General features: G+C 34.3%; 1 protein-coding gene across 2 annotated transcripts in view; it reads right to left on the bottom strand.

The window, feature by feature from the left end:
• GRID2 (glutamate ionotropic receptor delta type subunit 2) overlaps positions 1–20,254 on the bottom strand; it is a 1,453,175-nt gene that overhangs the window by 555,878 nt on the left and 877,043 nt on the right. For both annotated transcript variants that reach the window (XM_047091724.1, XM_047091725.1), the window contains one exon: positions 7,034–7,207. In XM_047091724.1, coding sequence (XP_046947680.1) covers positions 7,034–7,207 — 174 coding nt within the window. The remainder of the gene's footprint in view (positions 1–7,033; positions 7,208–20,254) is intronic.

Raw genomic sequence — 20,254 nt, 5'->3', positions numbered from 1 at the left:
AAAATGCAACATAAAGTAAAACAAAAATGAGAAATCAATGTAGCTATGAAAGTTAAATCCATCTTAAGGTATTTAAATTTCTTCAGCTTTTTAAAAGTATCTTGGTATCACAGTTTTTTTCCTGAAAATAAAAGGGACAATATGTTGACTGCCCTTTGCTTATAAGTAATTATGAAGGAATCTTATGAAATTGTCTGCCCACATCACAAAATGGCACTAAATTTCAATTACTGGGATGACAGTTTAATGCTATGAGAAACTGTTAATAAGCACTTCCTAATAGTGCCTTGTGAGTTTTCTTTCTTTACTAGGTGAATCTTTAATCATCTGTGTATATCAAACATCGTTTTATATGTGTAACACTAATGGAAGGCAGGCCTTTCTTAAAAGAGACATTGCATACTCTCATGCACTATGTGAAATACCAACTTGTTATTTAAAAGGAAATACTGTTTTTAAAATTTTTTAATGTTTATTTATTTTTGAGAGATGGAAAGAGACAGAGTGTGAGCAGGGGAGGGGCAGAGAGAGAGGGAGACACAGAATCTGAGGCAGGCTCCAGGCTCTGAGCTGTCAGTACAGAGCCCAAAGTGGGGCTTGAACTCACGAACTGAGAGATCATGACCTGAGCCGAAGTTGGACGCTTAACCGACAGAGCCACCCAGGTACCCTTGTTCTTTGTAAGGAAATAGTAAGGCAGACTATCCTCACCTTCACCTCCCTGCCCTTCCCCTGCCAGATAATTACTAGACAGACTAGGGGAGTAGCTTAAATCTGCAATGAATGAAGACTTGAAGATAAAAGTAGTTGATGAATCAAAATTCAGTCTGAATTAGACTGTGAAGACCCAAAAGGAAAACCTTTTGACAATTTCTCAATAATTTGCAATAATCTGGCCGCTTTTAACCTTTCTTTGCGTCACTGCCTCAATCTTGCTTGCTCTTATCTCTCTAGCTTTATTTGGCTTCTTCCTCTGACTGATTGCTTTCAGTGTATATATGAAATTGTTGGAATAACACTCTTTGATGTCTTGTTACCTTTCTCCAACTAGTTAACATCTAATATCCAATTAACAGGTCAGAAGTTAGGAGAATCCTATCCTGACAACTTCTCAGGACCCTACCAGCTTCCAGGCTAACTGGGCAGTCTCCTTTGTCTCCCGTAACACACGCATGCTTGTACTAGAACATATCATAATTCTAAGATTTCTTAATCTGGTTTTCCCACTAGAACATGAGCTCCTTCTGGATAGGGGCTCATCATGTACAAATTTTCCCCCTTTGTACTTTTGTTTCTTAGCGGCTAGCACACATTCTGATAAATAGTTGTCAAACAAAAGAAGATGAAGAAAAGAAAGGCAGGTTTAACATCAGGCATGTTTGACAGAAGTCAAGATGTGAGAAACCTGACAACTTGGGTTCCATCCGAATCTTGACACTGTGGTGGCACAGTGTCTTCTGTGAGCTTTGAGGCATGTGCCTTGAGCATCCACGCTGTTCCTAAAGACGAGTGCTTTGCATTTGATATATATGACTGGTGTTTTCAACAAAAACTGCCTCTATTCATTTGCCCACCTTCCAAACTGTGGGATCGAAAGGAGGTAGTGACATTTTGTGAGCTTTCAATTACCCCTTCCATTACTTCTATCTCAGGAAAGCACCTGTTCTGTTTTGAGGTTCATGCTCTTTCCTATACTATACTTTAGAGTCCCTTTCTGTTATCACCTACCCGTCTCTTGGCCACTCTGTATTCATGAGGTCTTTGACTCCTCTTTCACAGTGATTCCAAATTTTTGCCCAGCATTAAAAAAAAAGTCACTGCAATTTCTACAGAGATGAATTTGACATCTACTCTGGCTACATCTAACACAAATGACTATCACTGGACACAAACACATACCTTCTCTAACATCTTAAACTCCATTTTTCCACCAGCTGACCAATTATTTCCCTCTCACTCTCACTACATGTGTTTTCCAACTTAACTGAGCACCAGCACCCACCTTCTCTATCTGACAACCTTCTGATATTTGATAACATCCATCACTTGCCCTGAAACATTCTCTTTCCTTCAATTGTTCATTATCTTGTATAATTTCTAGGCTGTTCATCATCTCAGCATTTTTCTTCTTTCCTTCTCTTTCTTTTTTTTTATGTTCCTGTTCAGAGTTTAGAACTTATAAACAACACGTTATTGCAGATACAATCTGACTAGAACAGAATAGTATAAGGTTATGTCTCTTGATCATAGCAAAATGCTCTGACATGGAGACCAAGATTACACTGAAATGGTGTAGAGCAAATGAGACTTGCGCTATGTTCAAACAAAATTGGCCTTCATCTCAATAACCTTAAACAGCTGTCAAACCAGGTCTCACCCAACTAGACTTAGGGTAATGACTTTGAGCCTATACTTTATCTCTTTGAAATTTCAACTTTTACGTTTATTATTTGGGGAGTATTAATAATTTGGATCTTGATCATACAGCCCAGAATAAGGTTTCTCTCCCAGCTTTATGCCATTTGCAAATCTGATAGGCACACTTTATTCATTTTTATTTGAGTAATGGTAAACATTTGAAAATATAAGTACAAGAACAGTATTTTTGGATGACCATAGAGAGTTCCTCATACTTCAAGAGTAGAATGTTTATCACTGTGGTTGAATGTTCTTCTAGTTCCATAGTTCCTAAATTGAAGTAAAATAAAGTATGGATATTAGAAGTGCTCAAAGCTACAAAATATATCTGAGCCATGTTGTAGGCATATCAAATTTGCTCAAAGATTTGGAGAGTAAGAAAAATAACTAGTAAACTATTTGAAAAATTACTTTTAAATAAACTCATAAGTTATGAGTTTATCCTTTTAAAGATAATAATGAGACTGTCTATATTTTGAATTTTTAAAATTTCCTTTTGAAAAAAAAATCTGAAAACAGTGTTTACTACTATCTTCTGTTCTTAGTCCTTTATTGAAAATCTTTGAGTGACATCAATCTATCTAGACTTTTTAATGCTTCCCTATAAGATTTTGTGCTTTCCTATAAATTTTCCTTAAAAAATGTCAAACACAACATAAAAATCAACATACAATAAGTAGATTTATAAAATTCTCTCAACATAAATAATTAGTAAACAGGATTTGACTTGCCAGTGCTTGTTCTTAAGAGAGTCCTATGGTCACATATGAAGGACCCCAAATGATATACTTAATAATACATTCTACAGTTTATCTAAATAATTCATCAACCTTTAATATACTACACTCTGTCAGAATCTTTTTTCCTTCCTTTTGAAATGTGGAACGATATACCAATTTCACGTACTGGGGTCTTCTTCTGAGGTATTTCTCTAGTATTTCTAAATTATAATATTGTGATCGTATCTACACTTTATTTACTATTCTTAACAATTATTATTTAAGCTTCATTTTAAAGCAGTAAGGTATACTCTTACCATATCCAAATCCCTGCTCTTTAAAAAGTGGTTTAATTAAAAAAAAATTATTCTAACTTTTCCAATTTGAAGACTATTTTTCTTAGATGGAGATGACAGAAGCAAACAAACAAACAAACAAACAAAAAACACTGACTTTTCTATTTTCTCTCCATTAGCAACCAAGCTAACATTAGTTTCACCAAGCAGTAAATGACTCACTTTCTTCTTGCTTCATATATTGCTAAAACCTTTGTTTATAAAGAGCTAAAAGTTTCCTTTAACATTTATTTTGCAACTTCAACTCATCCTGGATTTTAGTCTTTCTGGCACTAATTTAAAGATTTGGGAAACTTGTTTTTTGTTCCTTCTAAACCTTTTCTTTCTATGTACATTAAATTAAGTAACAGCCCAAAGATCTCTACACAGGCCCACTGTGCCCTCTTCTTCCCTGTTGTAATGATTATTGTGATCTTATAGCTCGGGTTTCCATTTTACGGTTGGGTCTCTATTTTTAGAGCTCTCTTCAGTCATATTTTCATACCTTTATTTTACTACTGTTAATAGTACCCAGCTGATAAGATAAAGGTCTGTCTGTGGACATATTTACCTGCATTTTTTTATGAGCTCCAAGTTGAGAGGGTTACTTCTCCAAAGGAAACCTGTACTCCCAAATTTTTAATGCATACTATCTTGTTGTTTTTCTTTAACTTCAGTAAGATAAAATTTTCCCCAAGGTAAGCCTCTATATCAAATGCTCTGCTTTTAGTGGAACATCTTAAATTCAACAGCCCTACATTTAGATACATTTAGATTTAGATACTTAATTATATAAATCTTCACACATAAAAGATTCTGTCAATTTTTCTTTTATACATTAACTATTCTGTCAAAATTTATTACATATAATAGGGAAATTACTATGTAGTAAATCCTCAAAGAAAAAGTAATTTTCTTATTTTCTTCCATCTGTGGGTTTGAAGGGAGTAAGACGAAGGTGGGGATAAGAGGTGTGGTGCTTCCTGTACATCCTTAATTTATCATTAGGTCTGGGGGATATGAAGATGAATAAATAAATAAATAAACAAATAAAATATTTGCTCCCTGATTTCAAGAAACTCATTAACAGAATCAGAAGGATTGTGCTTTTAGGTGAATGTGCTTTACAATACTATGTAGTCCGTCCATTGGTGGGAATGCAAAATGATGCAGCCACTCTGGAAGACAGCATGGAATTTCCTCAAAAAGTTAAAAATAGAAATATCCTATGACCCAATAATCGTGCTACTATGTATTCATTCAAAAGAAACAAAAATGCTGATTCAAAGGGGTACACTACCCTGATGTTTATAGCAGCATTATCAACAATAGCCAAACTATTGATAGAGCCTGAGTGTCCATTGGCTGATGAATGGATAAAGAAGATTTGGTGTATATATATTCAATAGAATACTATTCAGCCATCAAAAAGAATGAAATCTTGCCATTTGCAATGACATGGAAGGACCTAGAGTGTACTATGCTAAGTGAAGTAAGTCAGGGAAAGACAAATACCATGTTATTTCACTAATATGTGGAATTTAAGAAACAAAACATACACATATGGAAAGGGTGGAAGAGAGAGAGGGAGGGAAACAACCATAAGAGACGCTTCACAAGAGAGAACAAATTGAGTGTTGATGGAGGGAAGTGGGTGGGGGATGGGCTAGAAGTGGGCAGTGGGATGGGGGTGGGGGGATGGGTATTAAGAAGGGCACTTGTTATGATGAGCACTGGGTGTTACGTGTAAGTTATGAATTGCTAAATTCTCCTGAGACCAATATTATACTGTATGTTAACCAACTAGAATTTGAATAAAAATTTGGAAAAACATACTGTGTAGCTACTTTCTACTTTTCCAATTTGTACATTTCCTGCCATTTCCTTTGACGAGATAGCCTTTAATATTTCAAATTTTTCTTAAGCAAAATTCTACATTTTTCTCCATTTAGAATTCTATCGTTTTCATATCAATCATACTCATGACCAATTAATATGAAAAGATTGGTCATTATAAGCATGTTTGTAAGACTGGCATTAAAATTTAAACAGGTCTTGTTTAGGCTCTAGAGTGGCTTAGTTTAACCATTGTCTTCTCCTTAACTACATTCAAATGCACAAATATTCAAGAAGAAGCAAAGCAGTGTGGTAGGCATGATGGAGGAAATAAAGATAGATGTGTACTTTATGGGATTTTATGATACCAGGTCCTGGGGGAGACCTATTCTACAAAAGCCTAAAGCCTAGTTGGGAACATAAAGTTCTGTGGGCAATGCTCCTGGAGCTAGCTACCTGGGAAATGTAGCTGCTCCTTAGGTTGACTGGAAGTATGAAGAAGTGATTGGATCAATAGTAATTCATCTAAAAAAATCCACAGGTGACTAAAGATAGAAAAAGCGTGGAGATGCTTTTTAAAAGAATGGGTCATTTTTACAAAATCACGTGATTTATCTAGTATTACTGGGGATGAATTAGTTCTCATAGGGTTATATTTCTAAACTGTTCAAACTGAGTATCTCTAAGCACTAAAACACTTGCTATAGTAAACGTTGTGAAGGAATAATTTTCTAAAACATATATTCTTCCAACTTCTGAAATTGACCAATATTTTAATTTTTGTTATCTCAGAATTACTATTTAAATACTACTACTCTAGCAGTATACTACAATTATATATATCCTTAGGAACTGTTTTAGGACACAGAGTTGTTTTTATAAGGCAAGTCTACATTGATAGGATATTTGAATTAGTAGATCTGATTGATTTATTTTTCTTGTCTCTTGCCTTGCTAGAAAGTACTCCTTATGGCTTCCTACTATTGATGTGTCTGCTTTTTTTTTTTTTAACACTCTGTTCAAATTGACATATTAAAATTTCCAGTGCAAAGGAAATAAAACTAAATGAAACAAAATCTGATAGCATTTTCCTTAAGAAAAAGAAAATGGATTCTAGGTGAGTAGTTAAAGGACATCCTTATGAGTAAACTGCAGGCACCTGATGTTCTCTATTTTGCTGCTCAGAGATTTTATTTATTTACCTTCAAATTCTTTGTTGTATTCTGAAGAGCAAAGGTTTCAGCCATATCCTTTCTGGTTTGGATAGGAATATATAGCACTATAGTATCTTTTGCATTTCTAAATAGTTTTTTGGCGAATGTCTTTAAACTAGAGAGTAATCTTTAAAAATATATTTCTATGTCCTTGTTATACAGAAAAAAAACAAGCAAATTTATTAGCATAATAATTTGCCATCTGGCATTAAGGAATATCAATCACAAATTCCAACACAGTAAATGCTATGGATCTACTTGCTGGGAAGGAAATAACTTTTATGTATTTAATTTTTTTTAACAAGTATATATTTTGCTACAATGACGTCAAAAAGATCAAAGACACAAATTCTTAGGACTCCTGTATCAGACTTAGAAAATTTCCAGAGGAAGAGAATAGCTCAGAAAATGGAAACATGTATAATTCTAAATCTAAAACAACTCAAAGAGCTCTCTCTACAATTGGCCAACAAAGCACCTTGAGAGAAATACTGTAGCACTTAGAATATACCTCCATATTCTGAGCAAATGGATCCTTTGGATCACACAATGTTGAAGATATTCGATGGTTGCCACGGAAACATCGCTGACTTATATTCTGGGGGACTGGAAATGTCTGCCGAATGATTGTTAACCTTCCAATTGACCTTCTTACAAGTTCCTGAACATCCACATCATTTATTTCCTATAAGATAAAAAAATGGAAGGATTAGAAATGCTATAATAAATAATAAACAGAAACACAAAACTATTAAAGAGTTGTTATCTGTAAATGCTAAGAAATTCATTACTGTAATGCATTTGCTAGTGCTTAGTACACATCCAAATAAAAACAATACATGTTCATTAAAATGATCAACTCATTTGTAGGTGTTGTTTGTATGTTAAATTATATCATTAATGCCTAAGTAATTCTAAATGGAGCAATTGATTAAATGCACTTTATTTAGGAATTTTGTATTATATTGAACACTTTAGAAAAATATTTGTCTAAACATTGAAAAAGGTCATAAATTAAGTGGATTTCAAGGTACTTTGAGTACCCAGAAGAGAGTTGCAATGTAAGCATAATATATATTGTTCTTAGCAATGAAAAATGGAGCTTTTAAATAAAGCAAGTAGAGAAAGTAAGACACATTTTAAAAACGATGTTCCTAATTATTTCTTAGAACTACTGGTATTAACTCATACATTTCTCTTGGTAAAGAACAGATTAAACAAAGTGTTCCAAAAGATGAAACATTTTGTATTAATACAATGTGAACCAGGATAGGTAAATGAAAAAAAAAAAATACCCAGTGTTCTTTTTCCAAATTGATGTTATTTTGCATATGAGTATTTGCCAAACTCAAAGAACATATTTTTCTACTTCCTTCTCCCCCCACTTCCTAACTCCAGACTTAAATTTTAAGGCTTGGCTCAATCATGGATGTAGAAGCAATAAAAATGAAATAATATTTTTACAACTTAACATCTGTTCTAACTGGAATTAGTCAGACTACAAGTGATCAGAATAAATTTTAGTTTGAAGGCAGTCTTTACTAAAGCAGTTTGTTCTTCACAGTGTCCATTCGGAACATTTCAAACCAATGAAGCCTTTGCAATTAACATATTATTGGTTTCAGTAGATTCTTATGGTAAAAGAAATAAAAGATTTGACATTAGATAAATTTTGGACTGCAGTGAGAATTTCGGTTGTGATTCAAAGAATCATTACAGAGTAATGAAAAAGAAATGGACTATTTATTTACAGGTATAAGTTGTCTTCTTTTCCTTTCTAGATTAATTACATATTATTCCTAAAGCCTACATTAGAGCTTTAAAACTCATTTCTTATTTTCTCAACTTTACAAAATACAGATTTTCTGAAAATAAAACAAACCTGCCATCAGCTGTATCCAGTATAATATCATGGATTTCTGGTCAACGAATCCTTAATGTACCATGAAAAATGTTTTTTTCTCATTTAAAATGCCATCTTTTATCCTTTAGTTTGTGTAATTTCACCAGCCATCAGGAACACTATCTGACAAAAGGCAGGTCACCTTTTAATTATCTATCATCCACTCACAAAGCGGAATTAAGCAGTGTCTTATCAACTCTATTTGAAGCCTGAAGTTTAACCAGAGGTCTTTTCAAATTAATTAATATTGCTATTGAGTATCTTTACATTTTTTTTATTAAATTTTTTTTTAATTTTTTTATTTATTTTTGTGACAGAGAGAGACAGAGCATGAGCAGGGGAGGGGCAGAGAGAGAGGGAGACACAGAATCCGAAGCAGGCTCCAGGCTCTGAGCTGTCAGCACAGAGGCTGATGCAGGGCTCGAACCCACAGACTGTGAGATCATGACCTGAGCCGAAGTCGGATGCTTAACCGACTGAGCCACCCAGGCGCCCCTCTTTACAATTTTTTTAATTCCATGTCGCACAGACAGGAATTTTCATTTAAAAGACAGTAAGAGGTTCTATCACTTTTCTCAGATTAATAGCTAAGTTTTCATATATATGTGGTCTTTTTTTCTTTTAGTAATACTAAGACTTCTCAACATGTTGTCAAACAGCACCATTTCTACCTGCTCCAACCATGAGCACATTAGTATAAAAACATACATTAACTCTCTACTATATATTTGACAAAATACTAAGTACATTATGTGTTGTCTCATTTTCTGCTAAAAACTACATTCTGGTTCAGATACTATTATTCTTACTTTATAGATAAAGAACCAGAGAAATTCCAAAGTCTTCATTCAAAATATTCTTTATTCATGGTATGAATGTCACCAAAGACACTCTCTAAAGTAATTATACAATCCATATCTCCTTACGGGAATTATTTAGATTAATATTCATGAATGATAGGAATTAAAACTATAAAGATATATTATTCTAGTATTTAACAGCCTGATGATTCTATAAGGAATAATAGAGTAATCTATCATGAGCCAAAGTCTTTAAGAGGACTATTTTCTAGCCCACAAAAAGAGATGATTACCTTTTACAGGTTTTGAAAGCTGAAGTTATCAGGAGTCTAAGCGACTAAACTATATCTGAGGAAATGTCAATTTAAGTTGAATATATTTTGCCTATTATTATTTGGGGAAGGGAAAAGGAAGTAATTTTCTGGGAGGAAAGAATCTGCCATTCTGAATGAAGGTAACAGACAGTTTGTCTCAAAAAATTCACTTGCAGTTTTAGTTTTGACACCTGATCTGAAAACTAGTTTGATAGTGATATGAAAACTTGATTAGGCAGCTATTTTATATTTACAGAACTTTACTTCTACATTTCAAAAGGTGCATTTCAAGAGTGACAGAGGCAATGCTATGTAAACACTGAAAGTCAAATGAAAATCTATTAAGAGATCCTTTTAAATGAAAAAATTCATAAGTAAACTTCCATATTAAAATATGGACTATTGTATAATCTGTTAGAATGTACATTGTTCTAATACTCTGAACTTAAAAAAATGTTTAAGCCTCCATATTTTAAAAAGGAACCACGTGAAGAACCATTTCAAATACTCACTCTCCCAAGCCTCCAGGGCCTCCAAATTATACTAATTCTCTATAAAGATATACAGATATGTTCTGAGTTTTAAAAAAATTTAAAGAGGCTGAAAAATAAAATTTTTGTCCTTTTTGTATTCCTTATATGAGTATATTTATGAAATAAGAATTAATATTGCAATAAAATTTAAACATATGTTTTGTTGTACTTAAATTCTGTCTGTACTTCTTTAGGAGCAAAGCATATAGTCTTTTTTTTACCCCCAAAATAATGTACTTAGATAATAAAAAAATTGCTGAGATTCAAGTCAATATATTCAAGAAAATATTCTTATTCACTTTGTTGTGATAGTTTAATACAGAGTAAACCATAAGAGAGAAGAAAGAGGAAATGCTAAAATACTTGTTGGGGATACAACTCCATCCAGAAACAGCCATTTCCCAGAACAAATCTTTTAGGAGAATTGGATCACTCCCAAATCTTTAGTGTATCAACGTGGGTTTAAATTAATGAATTCCAGAGAAAGGAAGACTCAAAATCATTAGATCAGATGCCAATCTATACTATTAAACTGTCTCAGAGAAGGGACCCTCTTTTTTCCCCATTTTAAAAAATCTCTTAACATTAACAAAGCTTCTGGTTCATAATAGGTATTCACTAAACGTTGATAAATTTAAAAATGAATGAATAGACGCATCTGGGTGGCTCAGTCGGTTAAGTGCCTGACTCTTGATTTTAGCTCAGGTCATCATCTCATAATTCATGGGTTCCAGCCCTGAGCTTTCATCATGGAGCCTGCTTGGCATTCTCTCTCTCCCTCTCTCTTTGCCCCTCCCCTGCCTGCATGCTATCTTTCTCTCTCAAAAGAAATAAACTTAAAAAAAAAAAAGAATGAATAAATGAATGAATGGCAAGACTTCACCAAACAATTGGTGATAGATAGATTGATAGATTCTGAATCTATTGATAGATTACTGAACTTTTAAGTGTAGAAACTGGAATGCTTTAATAACCTCAATACGACCAAATAAACCAACTAAACTAAACTAAATAGTTTAACAAATAAACCACATAAACTAAAAGATTTTAGTTGTTATCAAGCAGTGTACTATGTAGCACATTTGAAAAGATTATGCTTTTTGTTGTTGTTTTTGCTAATGTTTATATTCTTCATGCTTTCGCGAAGGTGATCCTTTGATGCTTCCACAAAGTTTAACATTAATGTGAAATAATTACACAAACATAATGCTGAAATATGAAACAAAACCAATTGAAGGCTATACACCAGAAGGAAGTGCAGCATAATGGCAACTTTCTGCTTGAGAGATTGGTAGTGAGCAGTTCAATTAATCCCTAAACTGGGAAAAATGAACAACATCCTTTACATATATAGGATTTTTAAATCTCAACAACGATAACAACAACAACAACTTCTAAACTGCAATACTCAGTTGCAGCAATTAAACTATTTCAATGAGAACTCAGGTTCAGTATTATCAGAGAAGAGATGGTGTTTATAGTATTATCCTTCTTGCATCTCTAAACAGTGTATATCTTTCTATCAGAATTTATAACTTTTGTAAAACTTAAATAAAGTGCCAGGCCATCTGTTTCAGGACCCTGAGGGGATGGCAATACTTATACGGAAAGGCTGTTCTCAGTTGGATTCACTGATTGCAGGGAGAAGATAAATATCATTACCAACTACTAACATATGATTGATTACACCATATGAGCTAGCACAGCCCCTTATTATTATAGCACTCTTAATGCAAAGGAAAAAAATATTGTTTTCAAGTCTGTACATCAATTTGTATCAAGATGCACAAAGCCAACTTTGATTTATAGTGCCTCTCTTAAAAGCTATTGGTGCAATAGATTAAATAAATGTTTGCAACCCATTTTAAATTAGCAACAAAATAGTAGCTATACAAACCAAACTAGACAAATTCATGTCTTCCATGTTCAAATGAGCATTTGCATATTGTTAGATTTTGTGGGTGTGTGTGGGGGGGTGGTTGTTACTTTTACAGTTTAACTTCCTAGCAAATTTGAGAAATCCATGTTTCTTCTTTCATGGAAACTAGAATAAATTTGACTCATTCATTATAAATTTGTATGAGCAACTCACAAATGAAGTAAAGGTAGTGAGAATAAAGTTTCCTAAGGCATTTTTCAGAGAAAATGAGGTAACAGAATGGAATCAATTGAAAAAAAAATTGACAGTAGATACATGGATAATGGTTTTTGTTAGAAATGAAAATACAGAAAATATGCTTGATCTCTTGAGTATGAACCTAGTTTACATAAAAACAATAACAAATATAAATTGTGGGCTGTGAACATCAGATTTTTCAGAAGCTCAGTGGTATTGACATGCCCCAAAAATGACACCTCTGCTCAAGGACTAGTAAGAAGAGCTGTATGTAAAAAGGACACAAGTGCTTCAGTAATGACAAAGGTGAAGTTATAAATAGTTATGACAGCTTACAGTAGAAAATCCAAGTGTAAAGGATGAAAAAAGAATTATCATTTTCTATACTTCTAATATTTATTGAGTTATTTGCTGGTTAGATCACTTAGTGTGGATGTTTTATTTGCAAAATACTGTGCCAAATTATTGAACATCCGTTTAAACATAGCATTGTCCTTCTCATATTTTATCAAAGAAAATTTAATTGTAAAATAAAAGTCTCATGTGTATGAAATATACACTAAAATATAAAGTGTTATTATTTCTATAATATTTACCATCAATGAAGTATATGCTGGCCTACTGAGACTTCCCCTACATAATATGAAGGAGTGACTTCTTCCACAGTACAAATAGATACATAAGTGATAGACAGATGACCAGTGGTGTTCCAAGAGCTCTATAAGTGTTCATACTTTTAAGATTCAGGTTGTTGTCAGAAGTCAAATTGAATATGAAAAAAAAATAATTCAGGGGTCCCCTATGCAATATTATCAAAGAATAGAAGGGGATGGGCATTTTCATTTAATGCCCATTTACAAGGACACAATAAGTTGCTTTTTTTCTTAGCTAGCTCTATTGATACAAACATGTAAAGTGACCCCAACTTGTTTTATACCAGGAACTCTATGTGGTCTCTTCCCCATGAGAAGTTGGGTGTGAGATAAAAACAAAAATTAAGAGGATTCTTTATTTCAAAAAAAAATAGTAACCTAGAAAATAATTAACCTAAAGACAAAAATTAGTGGGATAGTTTCCATAAGATTAAAATTGAAGTAGCAGAAATTAAAAAAAAAATCTATAAGGAGAATTATCAAAGAGAAAAAGAAAAAAAAAACAACCAAAGGTTTAGACTGGAAAAAAAACTATTTAGAACCCAATATCACCACTTAATCACTGTGTAATATTTGGCAAACTGTTTTATTTACTAGATCCATAAATTACATACTCAAAAATACAAATGAAAACATCTAATTTGAAAAGTTATCCTGCAAGTTTACTAAGATTTCTTTTGCCCTTCCCTCTATCCTGATTTTTAGTCATTCTAGATAGAAAATTGAGAGGTATTAGAAAACTGGAAAATATAAAAACATCATTAGAAAGCAGATCTCACATGTATAATACCTGTGGGGATCTCATATAAATATGTCTTCATTTGACATGAAAAACACAGTGACAAATCATGTAGCCCTGAAGTTTGGCAGGCTTCAACCAGGGAAGACATTTCCAGTGTCTTTACTCTGAATTAAAAAGAACCATCAGAGAAAGTTCAAGATGGTGGCATAGACAAGACACAGAAGCAACCTGAGTATCTCTTGGCAGACAAATGGATACACACACACACACACACACACACACACACACACACAGAATATTACACAGCCATAAAAAAGAATGGGATTGTGCCATTTGCAACAACATGGATGAATGTTGAAGGTATTATGCTAAGTGAAATATGTCATACTGAGAAAGACTGTATGATTTCACTCATATGTGGAATCGAAAAAAAAAAAGCACAAACAAAAACCCCACAAATGAACAAACAAACAAAAGGCAGGATCAAACCTATGAATATAGACAACAAACTGATGGTTGCCAGAAGGGAGGAAGTTGAGAGGATGGGCAAAATAGGTGAAGGGGAGAGCGAGGTACAGACCTCCAGTTATGGAATAAGTCAAGGGAATAAAAGGTATATCATAAGAAATACAGCCAATGATACTTTAATAGTGTTGTATGGTGACAGATGGTAGCTAAACTTGTGGTGAGCACAGCATGATGTATCAACTTTTTGAATCACTATATCATACACCTGAAACTATTGTAACATCGTGTATCAATTAAGCTTAAATAAGTTAAAAAATAAGTAAATAGGTGGTAGAGGAATATCCTAAATTCACCCTCTCACTTGGACACACTAAATCAACAGCTACATATGGGACAATGTCTTCTGAAAAAGTACTGGAAATTAGCTGATCAGTTCCTATACAATAAAAAATAAATGGGCCATATCAAGGAGGGGAGGCAGACATGTGGTCTTGCCAAAACACCCCACTCCCAGCATGGTGACACACAATTGAGCAGGATATCACAGAGCTTCTCCCTGAAAAATAAGGAGTTTATGCCCCACCCCAGGCATCCCAAACCTTGGGACCTACGCTGGAGAGATGAGCCCTCAAAGTGTCTGGCTTTGAAAATCAATGGGGCTTACATCTAGGAGACCCAAAGGGCTGGAGGGAACCGAGATTCTATTTTTAAAGGGCTTGCACACAGAGGCATTTATCTCAGGACCCAATCCAAAAGCAGCAGTTTGAAACCCACCTAGAATATATATGAAAGAGATTCATTTGCTAATCTTAATGCACCTGTCAGAGAGGCAGAGCCTGTTGGCTTCTCTCTGGGGATACAGGTGCTGGTGGGTACCATTTTGGTGCTGTCACTCCACCTTGCTAGCGCTGGCAGGTTTGTCCCACTCCTGCACCCTCTAGTGGTCCCCTAAAGCTGGCAGGCATGACCTAGCTCCACACTACTCCATGCCCCTGATAAAGCCAGCAAACACACATCCATATGAGACATCCCTTGAGCATCTGGCTCCTGTGTCCAAGGGAACTCTCATTTCTGGGCCCCATGGGATTGAAACAATCAGAGAGATAATTCTTGGCAAGCTACCATTCCCAGGGCACAGCACAGAAAGCAGACTGAAACACCCACAGCTTCCTGTGAAGAAAACCTATTTACTTGCCCTAGAACTTCAAACTGAGGGGCAGGCTTCAGGATTGCCACATACCTAGAGGCTACAAAGGTAGAGAACATAGGCTGGAGGATGCGGTCTTTGTGCTCTCCCTTGGTCTTACTACAGCTTTCCAGTACCTTTAAGAAAGGAGCTTATACACTTCTCTGAAACCCCAATTTTTACAACTGTCAGTAAAGGAGCACCTCTAGATGGACTGGTCTGGAAGCCAGCAGGGTTTATAACTGTGGCCTTACAGGATTGCATATATTTGCATACTTTAAAAACTGGTGACTGCTAATCTGGTTTCCAAACAGCCTGAATCTAGATGCTGACTGAGATACCTCAGTCATTGGAACATTGGCTGGGCTTGGCATATCCTCAACAACTAGGACTGATCAAGAATAAATCAGGATGCTTAGACAGTCACAGAGGTTTCAGAGACAACCAAGTGCTAGGACAGGATTGAATGAAGGTTTATCTTCTACACAAGGACACTCAATCAAGACTGTTAAAGGAAGCTGTTTTGCCTAATACATAGTAACAACCATAGTCACACAAAATGAGGAAACAAAGGAATATGTTCCAAACAAAAGAATACCATGAAACCCAAGAAAAAACCTTAATGAAACAGAGATATGTAATTTACCTGATAAAGAGTTCAAATAGTCATGAAGATGCTCACCAAACTCAAAAGAAAGTGGATGAAAACAGTTGAAACTTCAAAGAGAGAAAGTATAAGAAAATACCAAACAGTAGTCATAGAGCTGAAGAATGCAATAATTGAACTGAAGAACACACTAGAAGGGTTCAATATCAGATTAGATGAAGCAGAAGAAAGAATAAGTTATCTTGAAGACAAGGCAGTGGAACTTACCCAATCAGAGCAGTAAAAATAAAATGAATTAAAAACCAAAGATAGCTTAAATGACCAATAAAACAACATCAAACAGAACAGAATTTTCATTATACAAGTCCCAGAAGGAGAACAGAGTAAGAAAGGAACAAAAAAACTTATTTGAAGAAATAATGGATACAAACTTCCCTAACCTGGGAAAGGAAACAGACATCCAGTTCCAATTGTCCAGAGAGGTCCAAATAAGAGGAACCCAAAGACAGCCACACCAAGATATAGTATCATTAAAATTTCAGAACTTAAAGAAGAGAATATTAAAAGGCAGTAAGAGAAACATAACTTGTTACATATAAGGGAATCCCCATAAGGCTATCAGCATATTTTTCAGCAGAAATTTTGTAAGCCAGAGGGAGTGGCATGGCATATTCAAAGTGCTAAAAGGAAAAAAAAACTCACAACCAAAAACATTCTATCTGATAAAACCATCATTCAGAATTTAGGGAGAGAGAAAGAGTTTTCTAGAAAAGCAAAAGCTATGAAGTTCATTACCACTAAACTACCCTTACGAGAAATGTTTAAAGGCAATTTTTTAAGCAGGAAAGGAAGGGCACTAATTTGTAATCATAAAACATATAAAACTACAAGACTCACTGATAAGGGTAAGTATGTAGTAAAGCTATTGGATTAATCACTTATAAAGCTAGTATGAAGGTTAAAAAACAAAACTAGCTTAGGGGCACCTGGGGAGCTCAGTCAGTGAAGTGTCCAACTTTTGATTTTGGCTCAGGTCATGATTTTGTGGTTTGTATGATTGAGCCCTGCTTTGGGCTCTATAATGACAGTGCAGAGCCTGCTTGGGATTCTCTCTCTCCCTCTCTCTGCCCCTGCCCCACTCATGCATCCACTCTCTCTCTCAAAATAAATAATAAATAAACATTAATTTTTAAAGAAGTAGTTCAAAAACTTGTAACTATAATAGTTAAGGGATACACAAGATAAAAAGATGAAAATGTAACATGAAAAACATAAAACACAGTGGGGGAGTAAAAATGTAGCTTTAGAATGTGTTCAAACTCAGGGTGCCTGGGTGGCTGAGTTGGTTCTGTGTCAGACTCTTGATTTTGGCTCAGGTCATGATCTCAGGGTTGTGGGATCAAGCCCCACATTGGGTTCTGTGCTGAGCATGGAGCTGCTTAGGATCTCGCTCCCTCTGCCTTCTCCCTGTTCATGCTCTCTCTTTCTCTCTAATATTAAAAAAAGAAGAAGAATGTGTTCAAACTCAACCTGCTATCAACTGAAAGTAGACTGTTTCTTATAGGCAGTTATATATGAGCCTCATGGTAATCACAATGCTAAAACCTAGAGTAGATACACAAAATATAATGAGAGAGGAATCTAAACATAATACTAAAGAAAGTCATCAAATCACAAGGGAAGACAGCAAAATAATAAGGGTATAGAGAGGAATTACAAAACAACTAGAAAACAACAAACAAAATGGCAATAAGCACACACTTATCAGTAATTACTTTAAATGTAAATGAACTAAATTTCCCAATCAAAAGACATAGATTGACTGAATGGGTAAAATAAAAATAAGTTCCATCTCTGTATTGCCTAGTAGAGGCTCACCTCAGATGTAAGGACACACACAGACTGAAAGTTAAGGTATAGAAAAAGATGTCCCATGAAAATGGAAATCGAAAGAAAGCTAGGTAACTATTTTTATGAGACAAAATAGACCTTAAAACAAGATTGTAATAATGACAAGGATGGGAATTACCTAACAATAAATTGGCGAATACAACAAGAATATATAACGTTTGTAAATATTTATATGCCCAACATAAAATTATATAAATAGACGCAATAAATGTTAACAGAGCTAAAGGAAAAAAAAATGAGAGCAATACAATAATAATAGAAACTCTTAACACCCCACTTACATCAATGGACAGAACATCCAGACAGAAAATCAACAAGAAAACATTGGCCTTAAATGACACATTAAACCAGATGGTTTATATATACAGAACAAATATATACAGAACATTCCATGAACATTCCATCAAAAAGCAGCAGAATATACATCCTTCTCAAGTGGACCATAGAACATTCTCCAAGATAGATCATATGTGGGGCGCCTGGGTGGCGCAGTCAGTTAAGCGTCCGACTTCAGCCAGGTCACGATCTCACGGTCCGTGAGTTCGAGCCCCGCGTCAGGCTCTGGGCTGATGGCTCAGAGCCTGGAGCCTGTTTCCGATTCTATGTCTCCCTCTCTCTCTGCCCCTCCCCCGTTCATGCTCTGTGTCTCTCTGTCCCAAAAATAAATAAACGTTGAAAAAAAAAAATTTAAAAAAAAAGATAGATCATATGTTAGTCCCAAAATAAGTCATAAAGAATTTAAGAAGATTGGAATTATACCAAGCATCTGTTCTACCATAGTGGTAGGAAACTAGAAATTAATTATAAGAAAATTCACAAATATATAGAAATTAAACAATATGCTACTGAATGACCAATGGTTGACAAAGAAATCAAACGAGAAATTAAAAAAAAATATGTTGATACAAATGAAAAGGGAAATGTAACATACCAAAATCTATAGGATACAGCAAAACTAAAAGGGGAAATTAAGAAAACAATTCCACAACCGTGCAAAAAGAATAAAACATATAGGAACAAGTTTAACTGAGGAAGTGAAAGACCTGTATACTGCAAACTATAAGACATTGATGACATAAATTGAAGAAGAAACAACTAAATGAAAATTTATTTCATGCTAATGGACTGGATTAATTAATATTGTTAAAATAACCACATTACCCAAGGCAATCTACGATTCCTTGCAATATCCATAAAATTTCAATTGCATTTTTCACAGAAAAAGAAGAAATAATCCTAAAATGTTTATGGAACCACAAAGGATTCTGAATAGTCAAAGAAATCTTGAGAAAGAACAAACAGGGACGCATTATGCTTTCTGATTTCAAACTATATTATGAAACTATAATAATCAAAATAGTATGGTACTAGCATTAAAAAGACACATAGATCAGTGAAACACAATATATAGCCCAGAAAGAAAACCCACACATATATGGTCAGTCAATTAATTTAGAACAAAAGAGCCAAGCATATACAATAGGAAAGACAGTCTATAATAAATGGTGTTGGGAAAACTGGACAGCCACAAAAAGAATGAAATAAGACTTCTTATACCATGCACAAGAGTTAAATGGATGAAAGATTTGAATCTATGACCTGAAACCATAAAGCTCCTTTAAAAAAGAAAAAAGGTGGTGAGCTTCTAGACCTAAGTCTTGGCCATGATTTTTTGGATATGACTCCAAAGCCTAGGGCAACAAAACCAAAAAATAAACGTTAGGACTACTTCAAACTAAAAACAAAAACAAAAAGAAGACAAACAAACAAAAACTTCTGCACTGTGAAGGAAACCATCAACAAAATGAAAGAGAAACCTTTTGAATGGGAGGAGAGTAAAGATCCAAAATATATAAGAACTCATACATCTCAATATCAAAAAACCTAAAATCTAAGAATGGGCAGAGGACCCGAGTAAACATTTTTTTTCCAAAGAAGACATACATATAGCCAACAAACACATGAAAAGATGCTCAGTATCACTAATCATCAGTGAAATGCAAATCAAAATCACAATGAGATATCAACTCACATCTGTTAGATGGCTATTATAAAAAAAATATAAGAAATAGTAAGTGTTGGGGAGGATGCTGAGAAAAGGGAAATTTTGTGCAGTGTTGGTAGGAATGTATATTGTACAGCCACTATGGAAAACAGTATGGTGTTTCCTCAAAAAATTGAAAACAAAACAAAACATATGATCCAGCAATTCCATTTCTGGGTATTTATCCAAAGAAAACAAAGATACTAATTCAAAAAGGCATAAACACCTTTATGTTCATTGCAACATTATTTACAGTAGCCAGAGTATAGAAGCAACCTAAGTGTTCATCAATAGATAAATGGATAAAGAAGATGTGAGATACATATATATGTTAAACACACACACACACACACACACACACACACACACACACTATGGAAAATACTCAGCTTTAAAAGAGAATGAAGTCTTGCCATTCACAACAACATGGATAAACTTTAAGGGTATAGGTGAAA

Source organism: Lynx rufus, unplaced genomic scaffold (genome assembly GCF_022079265.1).
Source record: "Lynx rufus isolate CCGP_SWC_20201006 ecotype Redwood Valley unplaced genomic scaffold, mLynRuf1.p SCAF_3, whole genome shotgun sequence".
Lineage (NCBI taxonomy): Eukaryota > Metazoa > Chordata > Mammalia > Carnivora > Felidae > Lynx > Lynx rufus.
This window is presented reverse-complemented; position numbering and strand designations above follow the sequence as displayed.